This window comes from Mastigoproctus giganteus, chromosome 4, assembly GCF_048544385.1.
Source record: "Mastigoproctus giganteus isolate SK-2022 chromosome 4, ASM4854438v1, whole genome shotgun sequence".
In the NCBI taxonomy this organism is placed as follows: domain Eukaryota; kingdom Metazoa; phylum Arthropoda; class Arachnida; order Uropygi; family Thelyphonidae; genus Mastigoproctus; species Mastigoproctus giganteus.
Genome location: NC_143578.1, coordinates 68,441,042 through 68,467,075, shown reverse-complemented (window position 1 = coordinate 68,467,075; position 26,034 = coordinate 68,441,042). Strand labels below are relative to the sequence as shown.

The 26,034-nt window shown below is 38.4% G+C and overlaps 1 protein-coding gene across 2 annotated transcripts in view; it reads left to right on the top strand.

Annotated features, from left to right (window-relative positions):
• LOC150086817 (reelin-like) overlaps positions 1 to 26,034 on the top strand; it is a 1,004,591-nt gene that overhangs the window by 783,384 nt on the left and 195,173 nt on the right. For both annotated transcript variants that reach the window (XM_090372773.1, XM_090372772.1), the window contains one exon: positions 14,500 to 14,675. In XM_090372773.1, coding sequence (XP_090228899.1) covers positions 14,500 to 14,675 — 176 coding nt within the window. The remainder of the gene's footprint in view (positions 1 to 14,499; positions 14,676 to 26,034) is intronic.

Here is a 26,034-nt window from a genome sequence, read left to right as displayed (position 1 = left end):
ACAACTGTCCTTCCTCAGTTTGAATCTATACACCCTCAGGTTTGTAATCTGAGCAAGAGGAAGAATCCCATCAGCATTGAGCCTGTTCAATCCATTCAATTCCTTATACACCTCAATCAGATTTTCGCAGATGTCTAGTCTCCAGTAGCTGCAATTTGCAGAACTTAAGCATTTCTTCATAAGAGCACCTCTTTGTTCCCTTCACCAGTCCTGTTGCTCTTTCTCTGTACTTGTTCTAACAACTCTACATCCTTCTTAAATGAGGCTTCCAGACCTCTATGCAGTACTCAAGGTGTGGCCTAACCATTGCCTCATACAAGAGGATAATCATCTACTTATCTCTGCTCGAAAAATTCCTGTATATCATTGACAAGCCCCCGGACATACTCTGGCAACCTGTCTGCACTGCTCAGAAAACTTCATATCTGACTGCGCAATTGCCCCCAGGTCTCTTTTATTTTCCACTACCCTGAGTGTAACACCACATAGTTGGTACATTTCTCTTGGGTTACTGCTACCCATATGCAGTACTTTGCATTTCTCAATGTTAAAATTTAGTTGCCACTTCTCAGCCCATCTACCCAACTTTTGCAGGTCCTGTTGTAGCAGCATAATTCATTACTATTATTAACAACCCTGCAAATCTTTGTATCATCTGCAAACTTTGACATTAAGCTTCATTCACAACAATGGGCCAATGCCAAACCTTGAGGGGCACCACTAATAACATTAGTCCATGTACAGCAGTACCCATTGATCACCACTTTCTGTCTTCTCCCACTCAACCATCGTTTTATCCATTGTAGCAACTTTCCCTTAATGCCATACTGCTCCAATTTGTATAGTAGTCTTCCATATGCAACAGTATCAAAAGATTTCCTGAAATCCAAGTATATGATATCAAAATTATTTTTGCATCCAGTTCCTTTGTGATCACTTCATAGTATTCAATCAGATTGGTCAGACAAGAATTTCCCTTGTCAGGCTTGGATCAGAGTAAAATGCAAAAACTTAGGGAGGTGCATTATGGCCACAGAAACTGATGTGCCAACAACTAACAAAAAAAAGAAAAAAAAAGAAACCGTCCCCTTGACAAACCCATACAATGTCTGAATTATCTAGGTGATCCTGCAATGCTTCTTTGACCAGTGACACCATTATTTTCCCTGGAACAGAAGTTAAACTAACAGGTCTGTAATTACTCCTGTCCCCCTTTGATCTCCCCCATTGTGAATTGGAGAGATATTTGCACATCTCCAGTCCATGGGAGACTTCCTCCGAGTCCAAGGATGCTTTCATAATTATGGCTAATGGTTTTCTTACTTCCTTTGCTGCCTCCTTTAATATAACTGGATAGATCCCACCCACCCCAGGTGCCTTTCTTATGTTTAACTTCAACAATTTCTCCTCCATTTTGCTCTCAGTTATTACAAAATCATTTAACTCCCTGTTAGAGTTTGGTTAACATCTGGCCCTCTTCTCCTTGAATAACTCCTCATGTGTGAATGTAGATGCAAAATACTCATTTAGTTTGGCAGCTATCTGAGAGTGATCATCTACAGTCAAACAATTGTTATCAAGTGGGCCAATCCAATTGTTCCCTTCTTTTTACAGTTTATATAAGTAGTAGTAGTAGTAGTGGCATGTGATGCAAGAGAGCAATTGTATGAGCTTATTTGCTGTTTTTCTTTGCATCCTTTGCCAAAGAATTCTCATAATCTGCCTTCGCATGCCTAACCTCCTTTGTGACTTGATTACAGACTAGTTTATGTCTTCTTCTTCTTCTTCTTCTTTGGTCCTTAGCTGGCACCTGGGGGAGGCGGTTGGCCACGCAACCAGTATGCTGCTGTAGGTGCCGCAGGGTTTCGGACTTGCTCTGTGATGTTCTTCCATACCTTACGATCCATGGCTTCAGTCCTGGCCTGGTTAAGGTCGAGACGTCGGCTCTTCAAGTCATCTTCCACTTGCTTGGCCCACGTTTTCCTAGGCGCGGTCCGTTGGATGCTCCATTGGGTGGGTCGTTGTCTCCAAAGGAGTGTGGATGGTATTCTGTTCGTGCCCATTCTACATACGTGGCCAAACCATCTGAGCCTTCGCTTCTGGATTTGGTCGGCAATGGTTGGTTGCTGTTGGCATCTGGCGCGGATGGTATCATTAGTGATGCGGTCGCGAAGAGAGATGCCCAAGATCTGCCGCAGGCATCGCATTTGGAATACCTCAAGTTTGTTCAAATCTAACTTGAGACAAATCCATGTTTCCGATCCGTAAAGAAGAATGGGCAGGATCAAAGTCCGGAAGAGTCGGATTTTAGTCTTTGTGGAAATGTTGGTCCTCTTCCACAGACACCATTTGAGCGAGGCGAACGCAGTGGCCGCCTGTCCAATTCTGCTGTGAATTTCCATGGTGGATGCAACTTTCTTCTCCTGGACCAGCGACCCAAGGTATTTAAAGTCCTGCACTTGCTCGATCTGGACGCCTTCGAGATAGATGGTGGCTTGCGACCCATCTGTTGTCAGGGCCTTTGTCTTACCAGCATTGATCTTCAAACCGTATGGCCGGGCAATGCGGGCAATGTCGTAGAGGATTTCCGTGGCTTCAGCGTCGTTACCGGCAAGGATAGCACTATCATCAGCAAACATCAGGTCAGTCACATAGTGATCCTTGTCATATTGTATGCCCTGTCTGTTTCTGAATGCTTGCCTCATAATGGCATCGACCACGATGTTGAATTGAAAAGCAACGGGGAGGCTACATCCCCTTGGCGGACTCCTGTTTGGATGGTAAATTCCTCAGATAAATCGTTCTGGATGCGCATCTGGCTGGTTAAACCGTCGTATGCAGTTTGGAGGAGTGTGATGACTTTTCGAGGTACATGTTCAACCTCTAGTAGTTTCCATAAGGCAGGCCGGTGGACACAGTCGAAAGCAGACTTAAAGTCAATGAAAACAATGACGGTTCGCTGTCCACACCGGATCCTCTCCTCCATCAGCTGACGAATGGCAAAGATTTGATCACAGCATCCTCGCCCGGGTCTAAATCCTGCCTGTTCTTCTCGACTGGTTTGCTCGCGATGTTTTTGCAGTCTTGACTGGATAATCTTCATAAAGACCTTTCCAATGATGGAAAGGAGGCTGATGGCATGGAAGTTCTTGCAGTCCCGGTTATCACCTTTCTTGTGGATCGGTATGATAATGGCTTTCCTCCATGTTAACGGAATTTGTTCAGTGCACCAGATGGTTTTGAGGAGTGAGTGTAGTCGGCGAAGCAGTACATCTCCCCCGGCTTTGATCGCTTCTGTGGTGACTTGGTCCACTCCTGGTGCCTTGCCATTCTTCAGGGATTGTATGGCTGCTTTCACTTCTTCTACTGTAGGCTCAGCATCGACCATGGAGACCTCAGGGGGGTCGATCGAGAGTGCTGTTGCTGGCGGTCCCTGAGGTGGGTCGTGATTATACAGAGCTTTGAAGAATTCACTCCACCGTTGCAGGCGTTCGGATGGTGATCGCACGAAGGTCCCATCAGCATTCTTGATGTTGTCACTAGTCAATTTAGTCTTTCCACTCAGACATCTGAGGGTGCGGTAGAGAGTGCGGTACTCGTTTTTGGATGCCGCCACTTCAAGATCGTCTGCCACTTGGTTCCAGTATGCTTCTCTTTCTGCTGTCATTCTTTGTCGGACTTCTCGGTTTAGCTGCCGGTACCGTTCAAAGTCGACCAACTTTGCCTGTTTCCGTTTGTCCACGAGGTCGAGGCACTCATCTGATATCCATGGTTGCGTTCGACGTCGGGCAGGTGGACATAGGGGCTTGGCACATTCCAGGATGGCATCAGAGATCTGCTTTTCTTCTTCATTTATATCCTCGGGCACGGCCAGCATCTCGAAGCAGTTGGATAGGGCGATCTGATATGCCTGTTTGTTGGCAGCATTCATTAGCTGCCTCCAGTCCAGCTTGGCTGACCGAGATGATCTTTTTGCATGCCGTAATTTGAGCTGCACCTTAGCCCGGATGAGGTAATGATCAGATCTGCAATCAGGTCCCCTCATGGCACGAACATCCATGAGTGATGAGCAAAATCTGGCATTGATCAAAATGTAGTCCAGGATTGCTGAGTCCTTGCCAGATGGATTTCGCCATGTAAGTTGATGTTTTTGAGGGTGCTGGAAATGGCTGTTTCCAATGATCAGGTTGTTAGATGCGGCAAAGGACAACAAACGTAGTCCGTTGTCATTGATCTTCCCATGGCCAAACTTGCCCATTGTTGTTTCCCAACCAGATCTGTCCACGCCAATATGGGCATTAAAGTCCCCTGCGAGGATGATCACTTCTGTCTGCGGAATTGAATCCAGCGTATGTTGGAGCTGGTTGTAGAAGTCATTCTTGGTCGGGTCCAGGCTAGTCTCAGTTGGCGCATAGGCGGAGATAATATGGGTCTTGATGGTGCCCTTGACAGTAAGGACTGCCAGGCGGTCCGATATTGGTTGGAAAGCGATCACACTACTGGTGGCCTGAGCATCGACCATAAAGCCCACTCCTGCTTCTCGTTTCTCGCCACCAGAGTAGAATAGCATAACCGCTTCGTTAGGTGCTGGTGGTTGGATGATCATCGTTCCAGACCCGGTGAGCCTTAATTCAGATAATGCTGCGATTGATATCTTGCACCTAAGTAGTTCTTGGGCAATGATTTCCTTTTGTCCAACGTGGTTCCCCGTTCGAACATTCCATTTGCCAATGTTAATTGTCCTTTTCGGCGTAGTAAGCTTATTGCTGTGGCCAGTGATCCACTTCACACCAGCACCCTGGGTCCCCAGTGCTGGCGCATTGGCTACCCCGGATGCGGTAACATTGTTATAACAGCTTGTTCTGTGGCCAGTGGTCCACTTCACACCAGTACCCTGGGTCCCCAGTGCTGGCGCATCGGCTACCCCGGATGCGGTAACATTGTTGTAAGAGCTTGTTCCGAATTTCATGCGGTTTCTTGCCTAGTTTCCCCGGTTTCCCGGTTCTGGTCATTTCGGCAGGATGACCACCCTCCTCCTTTCGCAGCCGGGCTTGGGACCGTCCATGGCGGAGTTTATGTCTACCATAGGCTTCTGTGTTGCCTGACAATTCATGTGCATCCCATGCATTTTTCTTCTCTGTCATGAGCTGTATTAATTCATCTTATATCCATTTAGGCCTAAACCTTGAAGTATTTCTTAGTTGGAACAAAAAGCCTAGTAGCTTCCAAAATTACTTCCTTGAATACTTCCCATTTAGAATTTGCTGTTGGTAACATCACCAGTTGGTCCCAATGTACAGAACCTAAAAAATCTCTGAGTCCACTGTAGTCACCTTTACAAAAGCAAAAACCCTTCCCTTTGCCTCTGCATCTTTAAGTAAATCCCACATCAGTATACTGTGATCACTGTAACCTAGTGGTTCCTTTATCTGTAAATTCTTAAAGCATGAATAATCATGCTGATAATCAGATTAAGAGTGAGTGTTACTCCCTCTTATTGCCTCTCTAACATGCTGCTGTAGAAAACAATCATTCAATAAATCCACAAAAGCCTTACTAGTCTGCAAGTGACCAACCCACAAGTTCCAGTCTATATCTGGGAAGTTAAAATTTGCCATTATAAGACACTCTGATTTTCTGGCCCACTCTATTTCTCTGTATAATAGTTCATTGTACTCATCAGAGTCATTAGGCCTATAACAAACTCCTACCCTCATTTTTTCTTTCCCAGTGCTTATGTCACACCAAACTTACTCAACATTGCACTGTCCATGTATGTCAACTGGTTGAACTTCCTTAGATTTTATGTTTCTTAACTAACAGCATAACCCCTCCTCCCATCCTATCCTGTCTATCCTTTCTGTACACATTGTACTCCCCAAATTATAATTCTGCATCCCTTATATTTGAGTGGCACCACATCTCTGATATCCCAACAGTATCTGCCTTGAATGTCTTAACCAACCAGCATTCAAATTTATTTACTATACTCCTAGCATTGGTGTACATGCAAGTATGCATGCACCTGTTCTTACTCTTAGTTACTCCAACACTGTCCATGTATTTACTTGTTTCATGATCCCCAGCAGTTCCTGAAATTACTTATGTAAACTCTAGAAGGAAGGGGGATGAATCAGATTGGTCCACTTGATATTGATGGGTCAACTGTTGATGATCTTGCTCAGGTAGCTAACAAACTAAATGAATATTTTGCATCGATATTCACACATGAGGAGTTATTCAGCAAGGGGAATGCCAGAGGTGTATTCAACTCTAGCAGTAAGCTACAGAATCTTGAAATAACTGGGAGTAAAGTGGAGGAGAAACTGTTGAAGATAAACACGAGAAAGGCACCCGGGGTGGATGGGATCTATCCAGTTATATTAAAGGAGGCAGCAAAGGAAGTAAGCAAACCCTTAGCCATAATTATGAGAGCTTCCTTGGACTCAGGGGAGGTACCCATAGACTGGAAATGTGCAAATGTGACCCCAATTCACAAAGGAGGATCAAAGGCTGACACAAGTAATTATAGACCTTTGAGCTTATCTTCTGTTCCAGGAAAATTAATGGAGGCACTGGTTAAAGAAGCACTGCAGGATCATTTAGACAAGACTTCAGTTATAGCTCAGACATAGCATGGTTTTGTTAAGGGGAAGTCTTGCCTGACCAACTTGATTGGATACTATGATGCAGTCACAAAAGAACTGGATGCAGGGAATAACTTTGATATTATATACTTGGATCTTAGAAAGGCTTTTGATACTGTTGCACATGGAAGACTGCTACACAAATTGGAGCAGTGTGACATTGGAGGCAAATTGCTGCTATGGATAAAGGGGTGGTTGAGGGGGAGAAGACAGAGAGTGGTAATCAATGGACACTGCTCATTGTGGACTAATGTTATTAATGGAGTCCCTCAGGGCTCAGTGTTGGGTCCATTATTGTTTTCTGTATTTATAAATGATATTGATGATGGTATATCAAGCTTAATGTTCAAGTTTGCAGACGATACAAAGGTTGGCAGGGTTGTCAAGGACACTACTGACACTATGCTGCTGCAACAGGATCTGGAAAGGTTGAGCAGATGGGCTGAGAGGTGGCAAATGAAGTTTAACATTGGCAAATGTAAAGTACTACACATGGGAAACAGCAACCCCAGAGCAACGTATCAACTCTGTGGTACTACACTGACAGTGATAGAGAATGAAAGGGACTTGGGGGTGGTTGTGCAGGCAGATATGAAGTTCTCTGAGTAGTGCAGACGGGCTGCAAGAGTAGCTCATGGAGTATTGTCAATAATATACAGGAATTTTTCCAGCAGGGATAAGGAGGTGATTATTCCATTGTATAAGGCAATGGTCAGGCCACACCTAGAGTACTGTATACAGGTCTGGAGGCCTCATTTCAAGAAGGATGTAGAGCTGCTGGAACGAGTACAGAGAAGGGCAACAAGATTAGTGAATGGAACAAAGGGGTGCTCTTACGAAGAAAGGCTTAAGTTTTGCAAATTACAGTGTCTGGAGACTAGGCACCAGTGAGGTGATCTGATAGAGGTGTATAAAGCCTTGAATGGTTTAAGCATGCTCAATGCTGATGGGATTCTTCCTCTAGCTCAGAAAAATCACCTGAGAGGGCATAAATTCAAATTGAGGAAAGACAGATGTAGGATAGACGTGCGGAAATTTGCCTTTAGCCAACAGGTGGTTGGTTGGTGGAACAGACTTCCATCCCTTGTGGTGGAGGTTGATAGCCTAAATAAGTTTAAGGCTCAGCTGGACAGGTATTTTGAATGAACAGAGGATTGAAGTGGAAGTGGTTTTTTTTTTTTTTTTTGGCTGATGCTGCATAAGCTTGCTTTCTTGCATCAAATGCCTCTACTAATGCTAATGCTAATCTCCAGCAACTGGCTTTTCGGTTTTCTGCTCATTCCAATAGAAGCAGTGCAAGAATCATTTCCACCTCTGCCTGCGACCACTGTTAATCTTTTAGTCTGTGAATCACCCCAAGCTACAATTTTCCGACCCACCTAACATTGCCTCGATAGCGTCAGCAAATATTCTTTAATTTACTTAATCCACTTAAAGCCTTTAATAAGATTTGCTCACAGAAGCCTAATTTCCAGCTACTGTAATTTGCAGAAGTAGGGTGTGGCTGAGGATGAAACAGAACTGTCAGATTTTAGTAGAAGTGAAAGTAAGGATAACAGAAGTTGCAGCCAATGGCAACCTAAAGGTTTGACAGCCATTTGAACAAGAATTAATTTTCCTACTCTAAACCTGTTCAGAATAAAGTTTGGGTTGATTCTTTCTTTTTTTTATACTTTTTTTTTTTATACTTTTTTTCTTTTTTTTTTTTTATTCTTTTTTTTTTTATCTTCTTTTTTATAACCATTGCAAGTATTGATCTATGCAAAAGTTCAAGCTGGAGATTTGGATTCAAGTCTGTTGCAATATGCTGTGTTCTTATCTTGTATCATCTATAATGAATTTGTAATAGATTGCAGCACCAAAAATAGTTTTGAAAATTTGAGGAACTGGTCACATTTGTTAACAATTTTTGCTGATTTTGGCTTACAAAAGTCAAATATTCCTGCATCAAAAAATAAAGTAGTGATGGTTGTTTTACAGTTTTTTTTACAGTTTTAATGTAATTTTTAATGATTTTTTAAAATTTATTTGATTTTTTACAATAATTTCACTCTAATATTGGGCAGTCAAATCATAATAAAAACACTATCATTAAAAAGCATTTATGTACAAAGTTTTCATTGTTAAAATTTTTCAAAATCCCCCCAAAGAAACTCTATCTACAGAGCCCACTGCTATCAAAAATTTTACCCTTCGAAGGAATAAACTTTTTCTCAAGGTTAACTTCTGTTATATGTCACTTTTTAATATAGGCACCTCCGTAGCCAGGTGGGAAGGAGCAACAGTGCGTAGCACACGCTTCTTGATTAGACCGGAGTTCGAGCCCGTCCACCAAATACAGAAGATGCAGAAAGGTCAGGGAATGACCACCGCATATCCCCGGAGCAATATGGCCTTAGTTGCTAATGCTCTTAAAAACCAAATAACAAACAAACAACTTTTTAATATACTCTTTTTCTCCACTGATGTTTTTTTGAAGCATGAAAATTCGCTTGTATCTACCCAATTACTATAAAGAGTGATAAATTTCTCCCTTCTAATATAGCACTATCCGACAAAATTTTTTTTTTCGTCATACCTCTGGAATGAAAGTTGGTTATTCTGAACAAAATTAATGTCCTGGTTATGAAAATATCGATCTTTTACTTCTGTCATGTCTACATCAAAAGATATGCACATTTTTTTAAATTCCTTATTTTTATACAATATCAGCATACATGGTTGTAATTATTACACACAATATATGTCACTTAGACATGTTTCCCACTCAATGATTTCCTTTTATACTCCAGATTGCTTTCCCATTTAAGGAACCAACGGTAATCTCCCATCATGGCAGAGTCCTAGCAACCTTGGTACCGTTTTTGCATTGCAGATACGTCCTGATGGAAGCACTTTCCTTGTTCATCACCGACACCTGATAAGTTTACAGGAAATAAATCCAGATGAGAATGAAGGAAATGCATTTTCAATGACATTCGGCACCCCATGTTCTTGTAACATATCAGCAAGTTTGTTACTAGTTGCTCATAGTTCTCTTCTTTTCTCTTTCCGAGGAATCTGTGTGCCACAGCCTTGAAAGATCTCCATGCAGCCAGTTCAACATCATTCAGGTTTCTTTGAAATTCTTCATCTTTTAGGAGCTTTCTTATTCGAGGACCTATGAAAATTCCTTTCTTCAACTTTGCATGAGATAAATTTGGAAACATTTTCAGTAAATATGCGAATCCTCTGCTTTCTTTATCCTTATATAGCCTTAGTGAAACTCCCAATCAGTCCAAGCTTGATGTATAAAGGGGGAAGAAAAACCATTTGTGGATCAACCAATGGAACATCCTTTACATTGCTTTTGCCGGGAATATATTCATCTCTCTTGTCCCAGTGTTGCACGACATAGTGTTTGGCTGTTGCACGACTATCCCACAAACCACAAACACAGGAAACAACAGTATTTAGTGAAACCACCTTGCAACCCAACAAACAGTCCAATTACTTTGTGCCCTTTCTGTACAGCAAGAATCTGGGACATACTATCGTAAGTTTCTTTCAGGCCAACAGCATGAACAAGAGGAATTGATGGTAAAGTATTTCCATTATGAAGCAATACTGCTTTCAAACTTAGCTTTGATGCATCAATGAACAAATGCCATTCAGAGGTATTGTGATCAATGTTCAGTTCATGCATAACACCAACGACATCTTTGCAGACACACGTTGCTTTCCATTGCAAAATATCTTGAAAACTCTTCATTTTGCTTACAGTATATTGTAATGTTTGTACCTTTGGCAAGTAAGTTCCACTGTTGTAGTCTGGATCCGAGTAATTCATCCTTCTTTTTGGGTAAGCCCAAGTCTCTGATCAAGTCGCTTAATTCTTCATGTTCAATGTAGTGTGGGGCCTTTTCTTTTTCTGGTTTGTAGTCCAAATCATGTGAAGTACATGATTCCATGACATCTGGTAAAATCACTACTTCCAGTACCCCAAGATTTTAGTGGCACAGGTACTGGCAGTTCTTTACCGTGTGACACTGGCCTAATTGCTGATGGTATATTTGGATATTTTATGCAGTGCTTGCTCTTTTTGGAAATACCTTTTATTTTTGTCATGCAGAAATAGCAGTCGTCGAAATGATTCTTGGGCTTGCACCACACCATAGGGACAGCAAAAGGTAATGCTCTTAGCTTGCCATATAACCACAGCCTTAAGTTCATTGTATAAGTAATACAGCAGATATGTGGAGCCTAATTTTTTTTCTTAGTCACTGATCTTGCAGCCAAAGTACAATGAATATGCAACTTTTGTGACATTGTATATGTTCTTCCTCTGAGTTTTTGGGGTTAAGTGTCCATAAACATAGCAGAAGTTGTTTGGGTGATTGATGCAAGTTCTGTGCTTTGTGTTCTCATTTTAACAATGCATTAACCTAAAAACAGTAAAAGCAATTGTTAAAATTGAACAGAATGTGAATTCTTGTAGCGTAGTTTATCACACACTATATATTGAACAGTTTAATGGTGTAATAAAATTAATAAAAATATTGACTTGTCTGGAAAAGTGCATCAAAATCAAAATATATTATATTGCAAGAACAGTAATGATGTACTTGCTTAACTTTTAGCCCAATAAACAAAACCAACCAAAATTTAATAAGTTTAAAAATTGTATTTCAAACAGTAATGCTATCTTTGTACAGAATCTGGTTATCTATCTATGTCTTAAAACTGAGATGTTATAGGAAATTTTTATGATTCTTAAATGTTGATCTACAGGAAATTCTCCAGATGTAAAATTCTCCCATAGTGATATGTTTTTCTAGAGAAATCACATATTGTTACAGGGTAATTTCATCTTCTTTCTTTTCACTGCTTTTGAATATCACAAATACACCAAACCCATATACATGACAAAGACTTTAATAAACTAAAGTTAAATTAAATACAGGATAAAATTGTATATTTGATATAAAAATGGAATACACTAATAAAACTATGGAGTTAAAAGAAATAAAAATAATAAATAGATAAAATTAAAAATATATGAATATTACAGAGTTAAATGTGAAGCTTTCAAATGTGACTGCCTGCTTTGTCAACATTGGAAATTTACAGCCACAGTACATCCTTAAATAATACCAGAAGAATCACAGCTCTCAGTAAATTTTAATAAAGGAACATGAGAATTATCCTCCACTAGTTTTGAAGTTTTTTTATCACTTTTAACTCCCTAATATTGACTTTTTTAACTCCCCATAGTTTTTTCAGTGTATTGTAATTTTATATTAAATATACAAGTTTATCCTGTGTTTAATTTAATTTGATTTTATTAAAGTCTTTGTCATATATAGAGATGTATATTGGTGTGTTTATTGTAGATATTATGAATCATTCTTAAATTCTTAGACCCAATTCAAAAGAGAGCAGTTGGGCTACTTAATTATCCCTCACAAGCTCCCTCCCCTCCTATTACATAGACATTCAGTTTCTACTACATGCCCTTTCTGTACATATTTCTATAGACACTGATCTTCTGGATTAGCATCTTTGATCCTCTCTATCCTTCAATGCAATCCAAACATATACCTTAGCATGCATTTGGGCATCAGCTAATCAACATCCATTTTCAGTTCAACTCCAGACTCACCAAATTAATTTTTCCTCTTTCCCATTTGTCTCTTCTGTTTGTATTCTTTGGAATAACCTACCTCCTCATGTATAAATGATCTTTATTAATCTGTAAATGTTAAGTCTAATCGTCTATCTTCTTAATTCTCAATCAATAGAGTACTATAGGTTATAATACTGTTCATATTTGGAAGTCAGCATTAAAACACTTTTAAGCAATGTGATGTCTTATACCTACCTACATTGCAGTATTTAGTTATTTAATGTAAGCAAATTTTCAGTTTCAAAGTTTTCTGTCAGCAAAACTGAAACACTCAATAAAGAAATATAAAAATTGTTGGCACAGATATTCATAGACAGTAAACTCCCATTATAATGCTTCTGGTTATAATGCTCTTGCTTATAATTCTCTTGCTTTTAATGCTCTTTTCTTCAATTCTGTGGAGTGCTATGCCGCATGCCTTTTCTAAACTGTAAAATCTACATCACTCCCATTTAAAATGCTTTCCTGCTTATATTACATTTTTTAAGGGCACAAGAAGAAATAAACCAGATATAACCCTCCTTCCGCTTGCATCCTTTATTTAGGAAAGGGATTTTAGAGACTAAATTCTAAGAATTATTTATGGTGCAATTTGTTTACTTCATATATATCAGTTTCAGTGCAGGTGGAATTTGTTTATTTCATATTAACTCAAAGCTTAGAAGATAGAAAGGTTGCTCTCCACAACTCAATTCCTAGCCACTGAATTCATATGTTCTCAATTTTTTGTTTAATTCAACGTTGTTCATCTGCTTTCCTCACTGTTATAGAATTCTCTGCATGCGTGCGTGGTGCACGCACTCAATATGGCATTGATAAATTTCATTAATGAAAGTAGCATTATTATTATCATGTTTATAATACTCAAGATACATATTCTTTTAATTTACAAAATATTTTTTTAAACTTCATTATTAAATAACAAATACTGCATATGGGAAGTAGTAACCCCAGAGTAACGTATCTACCGTGTGGTACTACACTGACAGTGGTAGACAGTGAAAAGGACCTGGGAGTAATTGTGCAGACAGATATGAAGTTTTCTGAGCAGTGCAGACAGTCTTCAAGAGTAGCTCATGGTATCTTGTCAATGATATACTGGAATTTTTCTAGCAGGGATAAGGGGATGATTATCCCCTTGTATAAGGCAATGGTCAGGCCACACCTTGAGTACTGTATACAGGTCTGGAAGCCTCATTTTAAGAAGGACGTAGAGCTGTTGGAACAAAGGGTTGGTGTTACCAAGAAAGGCTTAAGTTCTGCAAATTGCAGCTTCTAGAGACTAGGCACCTGCAAGGTGATCTAATTGAGGTGTATAAAGCCTTGAATGGTTTGAGCATGCTCAGTGCTGATTGGATTCTTCCTCTTGCTCAGAATAATTGCCTGAAAGGGCCTAGGATACTAGATGAGGAAAGACAGTTGTAGGATAGATGTGTGGAGGTTTGCCTTTAGCCAGTGGGTGGTTGATTGCTGGAACAAATTTCCATCTGTCATTGTAGAAGTTGATAGCTTAAATAGATTCAAGGCAGAACTAGACAAACATTTGGAGCGAATGGATGGGTGAAATGAGAAGGGTGTGTGGGTTTTTTTTTTTTTTTTTTTTTTTTTAGCTGATGCTATATAAGTTTGCTTTCTTGCATCATGTGCCTTTGCTAATGCTAAATGCTGCTTCGCAAACACTTAAAAAACAAAAGAACTGTGGACTGAATGTAATCTAGATATATATGTAAAGTATCTAACTATATAATATCGGTGTAGATACACCATAAATTTGAATTACATACGTAGTGTGAAAGGCATAGTTTTAATTTTATCTCATATTGTGGGTATCTACACCGATATTATATAGTTAATTACTTAAACCCATAAGAAATTATGCCTTGTGCATTTCATCATCTAATATGTAAAGTATGAAAAATAGCCCCCAAAAAGTGGGTTCCACTTATGATTCTCTTTCAGGCTGCTAGTCCCCTCAAAAGCACTATAATGGGAGTTTACTGTATATATATGTCAATTTCAGATAAAAAATATAGAAATATATTTGAATCTCACAAGCAGTGAAACATTTTCCAATTATTATAATTGCCATCATAATTTTTATAGACACTGATCTTCTATAATTTCTAAGTATTTTTCTTATGCCACACAAAATTGTATAATAACTACTGATTTTTACTTAACCAACAGATGTATATCAAAGATACATTTACCAATTCCAACATAGATTCCACCTTTTGGAAGTATGCTGCAGGGGGGAAGGTGGATTTGCCATGCAGCCCACTTGTAGAAGGCTCTGCAGCAGTGTTCAGTGGTCCAGGGCCTAGGATACTAGAAACTGTAGATCTTGATTTGAGAGATGCTCGGTAAGGAAAATATTAATTAAAGATGTAATATTTACAATAGCTTAATTATAAAAGTCAAAGACTTGGATAGTAGTTAAACTAATTCCACTTTAACTACACACTTTGATAACCATTCTTAGTGAGTCTTCAGATATTCATCCATTTTTTTTTTTCTTCTACATATGCATATATGTAGAAGAAAAAAACTCTGCCTATACTTCTGCCTCAAACTAGCTATAAAGAATCCTTCCAGTTTGGGGATCACATCCCAGGTCACATCCCAGGTCATATTCTTTAAAACGTATTATTTGATGTCCAGTGTGTTTGTGGTTAGTATAGTATATCACACTCACCAGCCGAGTTGTATTCTGCCTAAGAGATAGTTGTGTATCTGTTCAAAATCATGTTTTTACCATTAAAGTTATTTGTTATTGTAATTACGATACATAATTTAATATTATGTAAATTAATGAAATATGGGCAAGAAAAAGAGTTGCTGTTTCTATGAAAACTAAGTGAGATGCTCTAGAAAGACCCAAGTTGAATCTGAAAAAAATTGCTGTTGAATTTGCTTTTAGCAAGACAGCTGTAAAAGATTGGAAAAACTCTAGAAGGATTTTGTACTCAGTTTATTTCACAATGATTAATAAGGGCTTTCTCCACTTTAGGCAATGTATTATGGCTGGTGTCTATGTAGGAAAGATAACATATAGTTCCAACCCACAGCCTCATAAAGGCAACATCAAAGTAAAGGCCTTGGCCTTACATCCAGGGGCAGGCCATCCCACCCAAATGGTGCACTGCACCCAGGCTGGCGCCTCCGTAGCCAGGTGGGAAGGAGAAGCAGTGCGTAGCACACGCTTCTTGATTAGACCGGGGTTCGAGCCCGCCACCACAAAATACGGAGCATGCGGAAAGGTCAGGGAATGACCACCGCACCGGAGCAATATGGCCTTAGTTGCTAATGCTCCTAAAAAAACCAAACAACAACAACAACAACCCAGGCAGCAACATTCAAGGGGCACCTGAAAACCTGAAACTTACACATATGAAGAAAATTTTAAAGTGGGAACACCAAATTTCAATTGCCACTCGGGTGCCAAATTGTGATTGGCACCAGGGCACCACATACTCTAGGAATGCCCCTGCTTACATCACAAGATTGATAATTCAGGAAGTTTTGCAGCAAGTGATGGATGGCTTGTGGTGTCCAACTTTTTCCCATACAGGAGCCATATTCAAAGTTAGATTTGTTTTGTGGGGCGCACTGAGTGATTCAAGAAAAATTAATGTGTTTCATTTTCCATATCTTTTAACATGTAAAAGGAAGTTTCTGTTTTCATGTTATCATTTTTTGTTTTCAGGCTATATATAAAAAATGCCTATTCCCAACACTTTTATGTGCAACAAATCTAGGTCAGTGATTTATTTTTAAAATTTTATTAAAATTATTAAAAAATACCTTCCTTTTGCTTTTAAATGCTCACTTTAGAAAATTTACAACCTGAAAAGGATCACTGCTTTTCAATATTAAAGTGAATAAATAAATATAATGATATGCCTAAAATTGAAAATATTCGAAAATTTTTATTAAGTACAATACACAATAACATTGAACAACACTTAACTTTTAATGAGATGATTGAGGCTGAATATTTTAGATAATTATTCAAAATTTGGTTGAAAATTTGTGAAGCCAATTCTGAATGAAGATGCTCACTGTTATGCTGTTTCTTTTTAAATATTTATTTGATTTCATGCATGAAAAATATTTGCTAGCAAACATACTTTGATCCAAACAAAGTAGCCATTTTCCTGGCATTTTCTTTTATTAGGAAAATCCTTAGATTGGAGCGCCTTGTGGAATTCAAGTACAATAGTTTATTTTCACAGTGCATATACTTATTTTTGAACCACGTTTTGTCTTGAAGATCAATAATTTCAAGTTGCAAGCTGGGATTGTAGTTTTCAGCAATAGAAGTAAATGGATTCTCAAAGAAGCTTATGTCTTTTTCATGGGATCTTATATCAGGAAGTCAACTTTCAAACTCATCATAAAGTAATGGTAATGACAAGAAGCAACAATTCTTTGGAAATATGTGTTTCCCTTTTAGTTCGGTACAATATTCAAAGTGATCTAAATTGTCTTGCCAAATTTAGGATTTAAATAATAACAACTTAATATGAAATTATTTGATGTCACTATACAAATCAGAGACCAATTTTCCTTTCCCCTTGTAGTTTTAAATTAAGAGCATTTGAATGACTAGAAATGTCTGTACGAATTGCAAAGTCAAACGACCACTCCATATTTGATAGTTGTTTTATTGATTTCCCTTTTTCTGTTATAAAAATATCAATTTCATGACACAGTTTAAAGAAACAATATAACACTTTGCCATGACTAAGCCATCTCACTGCAACATATAAAATTACATCTTCGATTCAGCTTCAGTTTCTGAAAGAAACTGGTGAAATATGGTGATTAAGGCCATGTGATCTTATGAAATTACAGTTGAAATAACCACATCCTCAATGTGTTGAAAATCCAATACTTTCTCACTGAGAGCTTCTTGATGCACAATGCAATAAATTACATCTGAGATTCAGCTTTGATATCTATAATTTTCTTGGTTATTCTACCCAATCATTTTTTGCACCGTCAGTTGTGATTCCTACCAAGTTTTCAATCTTTAGTCTTAACTTTTCAAGATTGGCAAAAATTTTCAAAAAGATTTCACCTGTAGTTGTTCCTTGCATACTCTGTAGATCAGCTAAATCTTCAGCTGGTACAAAATTATCATTAATTACACGTATGACGACAATGAGTTGGGCTGTGTCATTTTCATTAGTACTGTCATCCAATGCCACACTTAAACATTTCATTTGTTTTATGTTTTCCAAAAATTTTTCAAACAAATTCTTTCTAATATCTTCTACTCTTCACATAATTATTTGTCAAGACAAACTAATGTCATGTATCATTGTTTCTTGTATCATTGTTTGTTTATTGTTTGTTTCTCCAGACAAATTTCTTTGACAATGTTTAACAAACAACTTTTATCAAATTCACCATCACTGAATGGTGTACTTTGAAAAGTGATCAAATGTGCAACAAACTTGATAACTGGCACTTACAGCAGATAAAATTCTTCACTGATACATTTTCAGTGTGTTTTGTTGTTTTCTTAATTCGTTTTATAATTTTGAACACTTTTCTTTTCACAATACTCCTTTATATTGATCATCAAATTTATGCTTGGAATCATAGTATAATTTTAAATTATATTCTTTAAAAACTGGCACAGTCTCCTAATTCAACAAACACACTGCTTTTACCTACTCAGTGAAGAAATAGTCTTAAGTCCACCTTTGATTAAAAACACGACACTCCAAATTGACTTTTCTCTTTTGGAACATTTTTAAGGATGTTTTTTTAATTCAATATAAATTAATAATAATTCAATACAATGAACAAGTTATATCAAAATAGTAGAATTTCACAATATGAAAAGGTTGATATGTACATAACTGTATTTAGCTACATGTAGCTAAATACATCTACAAGAGAGGGCGCTAACTCTCTTTAAAAATTACAGCTGTGAATTACAGTCTCCAAAAATGCGATAAGTGTTTGCCATTTTATTTACCTAATTGTTATTTTATATTGTACTTTATAAGTAGCCTTATAGTTCTAGTTATGCTGGTTATTTTTATTTTTAATTTAGATGGAGTTTTTGTACATTACTGCTTAATATACGTAAAACCATTGTTTTGTTTGAATCTTGCAGCCATTGTTTTCATATAGAGAGTGGTAGGGAATTCAAATTTTTAATTGTGGTAACTAGGTAGCTCTAACGTAAAATTATATTGCATAATACGCATCACTGCATTTAGGATTCTATTAGATAGTGTAGTATTGACAATTATTTAATTAAATTTATTGACCTTATTAATTTTAAATATCATGCCCAGCCTAGAGCAGCAAACCAACAGGCACAAAATGGCAGGAGTGCTATGACTCAGGGGACAACTGAGGGGGGCGATTCTCCAATGCATCACAGCCTAAAAAAATGTTCAACTTGTGAAATGTTTGCCAAACTCTCTGGAACAAGACATGATCTAGCCAAGGGGATGTCTTTGTTTGTGCCAGATGCAGAGAGTGTCTAGAAATTAGGTGTCAACTCAGCGTTCTGATGGCCGTCTATGACAGCTTGAGGTGTAGGGCAGATGCCCTCGAAGAAATAAATATGAAGGGCCCATAAAGCTCCCAGCTGCCTGACTCAATGCCAGAGCTCACTCTCGTGCATCAGGCAACACAGCGGCAATCTCAAAGGCAGAATGCACTGGTCCCACAGGAGTTAGTTATTGTTGGTAACTCTATTGTCAGGGAGAAGGGTAATATATTATGTGAAAAGGAGAGATGGAATAGGACCAGGGTATATCTGCCAGGGGCAAAAGTTGATGATGTTGTAGAGCACATATCATCTTATAAGGGCACAAAGGGTGATATTGTTGTACATGTTGGCACCAATGACATTAAGAGTAGGAGATCTGTAGATTTACTTAACAAGTACGGGTCAGTGTGGAAAAAAAGGTGTGAGTTGGGTTAAATTTGAAAGTGTCCGCAATTCTGCCTAGACACAATAGGAGGGAGTATATGATGAGAGCCTTGTCAATCAATTTGTCCCTGGAGGGATTGTGCAAGGCTCATGGGGTAGAATTTTTTTCAGCATGGTCTGTGCTTGTTAACAGGAGAGACTGCTTCTACAGGGATGGGATACACTTAAATAGAAAGGGTGCAAGAATGTTTACTGATGCTATTGAGGCAGCGTCAGGTCGGTCGGAAAACTGTTAGCTTGGGGGGATTCACAGACTAAAAGGTTAAAAGTAGTCGCAGTCAGAGATGAAGGTCTTTCTTACACTACTTCTATTAGAATGAGTAGTGGCCTGGAGCTAGGAATGCTGGGGTTTCAGGGACTGATGGCAGTCATCATGAAACAAATAAATACATGGGATGTGTTAAGGTAACTAAGAATAAGAATAGGTGCATGTATAATTACATGTACACTAATGCTAGAAGTAAAGTAAATAAATTTGATGAATTTGAAGTGCTGGTCAAGACATCAAAGGTGGATATTGTTCGGATATCAAAAGCGTGGTGTCACACAGATATTAGGAATGCAGAATTGGAATTTGGGGAGTACAATGTGTACAGAAAGAATAGACAGGATAGGAAGGGAGGAGTGGTTATGCTGTTAATTAAGAAAAACATAATATCAAAGGAAGTGCATCCAGTTGACATAGATGCGCAGTGCACTTTTAAGTCTGTTTGGTGTGACATAAGCACTGGGAAAGCAAAAATAAGGGTAGGAGTGTGTTATAGGCCTAATGACTCGAATGAGTATAACCAACAGTTGTACAGAGAAATAGAGTGGGCTAGTAAATCAGAATGTCTTACAATGGGGGATTTTAACTTTCCAGATGTTGACTGGAATTTGTGGGTTGGTCACTCGCACACTAAAAAGACTTTTGTGGATTCATTGGAGGATTGTTTTCTGCAGCAGCATGTTTGAGAGGCAACCAGAGATGGTAATACTCTTTATCTGGTTATCAGCAATGATCATTCATGTATTAAGAATATGCAGATAAAGAAACCGCTTGGTGACAGTGATCACGAAGTTATGATGTGGGATTTACTTAAAGATATAATTACCATCAGGAGTAAAGGAAAGGGTTTTTGCTTCCGTAAAGTTAACTACAGTGGTCTCAGACAGTTTTTAAATTCTGTACAGTGGGACCAACTGATGATGTTACCAATAGCAAATTCTAAGTCGGAAGCATTCAAGGAATTAATTGTGGAAGCTACAAGACTTTTCATACCTATTAAGAAATACTGTTCAAGGTTTAGGCCTAAATGGTTGTCAAATGAACTAATCAGACTCATGGCAGAGAATAAAAATGCATGGGAGCATATAAATTTTCAGGCAACACAGAAGCCTAGGGCTGATATAAGCTAGTCTGTAATCAAGTCACAAAGGAGATTAGGCAAGCGAAGGCAGATTACAAGAAATCTTTGGTAAAGGATGCTAAGAAAAACAGCAAGGATTTCTTTACGTATATAAACTCTAAAAGGAAGGGGATGAATCAGTTAGTCCACTTGATATCAATGCTTCGACTGTTGATGACCCTGCTCAGATAGCAAACAAACTGAATGAGTATTTTGCATCTACGTTCATACATGAGGAGCTATTAAGGAAAGAAAATGCCAGAGGTTTATCAAATTGTAACAGAGTGCTTAATGATTTTGTAATAACTGAGAGAAAAGTGGAGGAGAAATTGTTGAAGTTAACCATAAGAAAGGCACCTGCGGTGGATAGGACCTATCTAGTTATATTAAAGGAGGCGGCAAAAGAATTTGTTGTTTTGTTGTTTTGGATTTTAGGAGCATTAGCAACTAAGGCCATATTGCTCCAGGATATGCGGTGGTCATTCCCTGACCTTTCCGCATTCTCCGTATTTGGTGGTGATGGGCTCAAACCCCGGTCTAATCAAGAAGCATCTGCTACGCACTGCTGCTTCTTCCCACCTGGCTACAGAGGTGCCTGGTAAATGAATTAAGCAAACCCTTAGCCATAATTATGAGAGCATCCTTGGACTCAAGGCAAGGCCTCACAAACTTGCCCTGAGGTTTGACAAAATGAAGTAGAAAGATTTTAAACCAGAGAAGATCAAGAGAAGGAGATTCCAAATTATCAAATTGCTGATAGGGAATATCGGAATGGACATATGCACAAGTAACACCTTTGAGGCGAAGGGAATCACACAATGAATAATTTGGGCAACTGAGATGAGCAGTAGTTGAATCAACTGATAACTGAGATTCTGTCAGAAAAAAGTACATGGTTTTTGGCAGACTGCAAGTGGAAATGGACATCACTGAGATTAGAATTGAGACCACATACATTTGTGAAATGAACTAGGGAGTGTTTGGGAGGTTTTTTTTTTTTTTTTTGTAGTTGTTTGCGCATCGGCTTCTGTGGCCATAATGCACCTCCCAAGGTTTTTGCAGTACTTTGATTCAAGCCCGAGGCGGGATTCGATCCCGTGACCTTTGGGTTGCCAGGCAGGCACTTTACCCACCCGGCTAGCTCGGTCGGCGTTTGGGAGGTTTAGATCTTTTTGCAGATAAGCTTACTCTATTAGATTGACAATTCATGGTGTATTGAATGGTAAGAAAAAGTTGGGGGGGAGAAAAATGTGGGGGAAAGTGCTGTACAAAGTAATGAAATTTTTGGATATAGCGTACACATGGTAAAAATATACCCAGATCCTTGACATAACATGGCCTCAACAATGCCCCCTGCAGTCAGATATGAAGTTTACTGAGCAATGCAGACATGCTGCAATAGCAGATCATGGGGTTTTGTCAATGATATACACGAATTTTGCTAGCAGGGAAAAGGAGATGATTATCCTTTTGTATAAGGGAATGGTCAGGCCATGCTTTGAGTACTACATACAGGTCTGGGGGCCTCATTTTAGGAAGGATGTAGATTTGCTTGAGCGTGTACAGAGAAGGGCAACAAGATTGGCGAGGGGAATGAAGGGATACTTACCAAGAGAGGCTTAACTTCTGCAAATTACAGCGGCTGAAGACTATGCACCTGCGAGGTGATCTGTTTGAGGTGTATAGGGCCTTGAATGGGTTGAGCACGCTGAATTCTGATGGGATTCTTCCATTTGTTCAGATTACGTACCTAAGGGAGCATAAATTCAAATTGAGGAAAGACAGTTGTAGAATAGATGTGTGGAAATTTGCCTTTAGCCAGCTGGTTGTTAATTGCTGGAACAAACTTCCATCTGTCATTGTGGAAGTTGATAGCTTAAATAAATTCAAGGAGGAACTGGACAAACTTTTAGAGGAAATGGTTGTGTGAATTTTTTTTTTCCTGATGCTAAATAAGCTCATACGCTTGCTTTCTTGCACCACATGCCTCAATGGCCTCCATAGCCGAGTGGTCAGGAGCGGGAGTGCAGTAGCACGTGCTCTTTGAGTAGACCGGGATTCAAGCCCCTGACTGCTGAATACAGTCGATCTGCCAACCCGCACTGTACCAGCATGGCAGATTATGGTCCATTTCCCTCAGCATGAATTGTTGAGGAGGTTTCCACCCTGCAGTGGGTTGATAATGGCTGCACTTTACCTTTTTTTTCATCCAGTGATGCAACTCTCTAAAATGCTGTTTTAGTTCACTTTCAATGCAGGCCATATAAAAATTATTTGTGGGCCCTATCCAGGCCGTAGGTTGAACACTGCTGGCTGAGCATGTAAGAATAAATAAATGTAATGGTATTACACATTCAGTATTAGTGAGGAGCAATTATCCACTGATCAGCCTCCTGCTCAAAAATTTACAGATTTAAAGTCATTTATCAAATTGAGTGGAGGACAGCTCTACAGTATGAATTAAACAAGTCAAAATAATAAGATATTACCTTCAAAAACTGCGAAAAAAAAAATCAGAGCCTGCCACATCAGGATATAAAAAATCCGAAGGAAGAATCATAGTAACAGCCTGCAGGAATACAACTGGAACTGACAAATTGCTGCATTTTTGTTGTTGTACTAAATCAATCAATCCTAGAATTTTAAAAATATAAATCATTCACATATATCAATTATTTAAAATGGAAGACATGAATATAAGTATTACAGAATCATTAAAAGTCATCAACATCAAAGTTTACTTTTAGCATGGAACAAAATTCTGAGTTCAACCTGTACTAAGAAATACTGTTCAAGGCTTAGTAAAGAAGTCTTTGCTGTTTTTCTCACAAAGTAGCTTAGACAAGCTGAGGCACATTATGAGAAATCTCTGGCAAAGGATGTAGAGAAAAGCAGCAAAGTCTTCATTACTTGTGTAAACACTAGAAGGAAGGGGATGAATTACATTAAATCATTAATATCACTTGATATTAATGAGTAAACTCATTAATATCAAGTGCTCAGGCCTGCTCAGGTTGCTGATAAACTGAATAGACATTTTGCATCTACATTCACATATGAGGAATTATTTAGGGAAGTGGATGCCAGACATTTATCAAACTATAACATTAGTAAAATAATAAGAGGAGTTTACCTCAATATAGTGCGTAGAACACTTCCGTATGATACCCTCCAGAAATTAAAACCAAAAAAATGACAACTTACTGGTACATTAGAGTAAAATATAAATAATTAAATAATCAATTTAACACAATTCAAATCAATTTAAAACAATTAAAAATCAAATTAACGCAATTAAAAGAATTTAACGAAAATATTCAAAACGATTTTCCTTCCTGAAGCTGACAACGCTTTTCGACCGTATGTCGTGATCACAGGAATGAAAATTCATTCCTGTGATGTAATGACCGTATGTCGTGATCACAGGAATGAAAATTCATTCCTGTGATCACGACATACGGTCGAAAAGCGTTGTCAGCTTCAGGAAGGAAAATCGTTTTGAATATTTTCGTTAGATTCTTTTAATTGCGTTAATTTGATTTTTAATTGTTTTAAATTGATTTGAATTGTGTTAAATTGATTATTTAATTATTTATATTTTACTCTAATGTACTGGTAAGTTGTCGATTTTTTCGTTTTTTCCATTTTAATTTCTGGAGGGTATCATACAGAAGTGTTCTACGCACTATATTGAGGTAAACTCCTCTTATTATTTTACTAATATTATTATCAATGTAGAACATATCGAGTAGTACAGCTCTGATTCATACTATCTAATCAAACTATAACAGAGAGCTAAATGATTTTGTAATAACTGAGAGGAAAGTGGAGGAGAAATTGTCAGTGTTAAACATAAAAAAGCACCTGGGGTGGATGGGACCTATACAATTATATTAAGGGAGGCAGAAAAAGAGGTAAATAAAACCCTTAGCTTAATTTTGAGAGAAACTTTGGATTCAGGGGAGGTCCCTGAGGACTGAAGATATGTGAATGTATTCACAAAAGGGATTCCCCAGTTCACAAAAGGGAATCAAAAGGTGACATGAGTAATTATAAATCTGTTAGCTTAACTTTTGTTCCACAGAAAATAATGGAGTTACAGGTTAAAGAAGTAATGCAGGACCACCCAGGCAGAAATGTTAATATACTCATCACAGAGCATGAATTTGTTCAGGGGAAATCTTGTTTGAGCAATCTAATTGCATACTGCGATGCAGTAACAAAGGAACTGGAGGCAAATTACAATTTTAATATCATATACTTGGATTACAAGAAGCTCATGAAATTTTGTCAATGATATACAGGAATTTTCTAAAATGATATACAGAAAGTTCTAAACTAAAAGAAGATAATGAAGAACTTAATTTATTTCATTGATTTAGTGGAAGAAGACAGAGAGTGGTTATCAATGGGCATTGTTCTTCATGGACTAATGTTATCAGTGGAGTCTATCAGGGTTCAGTGCTCAGCCCATTGTTGTTTTTAATATTCATTAATGATATTGATGAAATTATATCAGGCTTAATGTAAAAGTTTTCATATAATACAAAGGTTGGCAAGGAGTTAATTACAGTAATCAGGGTGAGCTACTGCAACAAAATCTTGGAAAATTGGGTCGATGGGCTGAGAAATAGCAGTTGAAGATTAACATTGACAAAGTAAGGTACTGCACATGGGTAGCAGTAACCCTAGAATAACTTATGAACTGTGTAGTCAGACATGATATTCTCTGAGCAGTGCAGACATGCTGCCAGAACAGCTCATGGGGTTTTGTCAATAATATACAGAAACTTTTCTAGCAGGGATAAGGAGGCGAGCATTCCTTTGTACAAGGTCATGGTTAGGCCTGATCGTGAGTATTGTATACATCAGGAGGCCTCATTTTAGGAAATATGTAGATCTGCTGGAATGGCCAACTAGATTGGAGAAGGGAATAGAAGGGTGCTGTTAACTAGAAAGCATTCAGTTCTGCAAATTGCAGCTTCTGGAAACTAGGCACCTGGAGGGCGATCTGATTGAGGTGTTGAAGGCCTTGAATGTCAGTGTTTATTTCATTGATTTAGTGGAAGAAGACAGAGAATGGTTATCAATGGGCACTTATAAATGGGATTGAGTAAGGTGAATGTGAATGGCATTCATTCTCTTCTGAGACTACACACATGGGGGGGAAGCATAAATTTAAGTTGAAGAAGGATGATGAAATGTGCAAACATCACATTTCATCATCTGTTTCTTTGTTGTTTGGTTTTTAGGAGCATTAGCAGCTAAGGCCATATTTCTCCGGGGATATATGGCAGTCATTCCCTGACTTTTCCGCATCCTCCGTATTTGGTGGTCACGGGCTCGAGCCTCGGTCTAATCAAGAAGCGT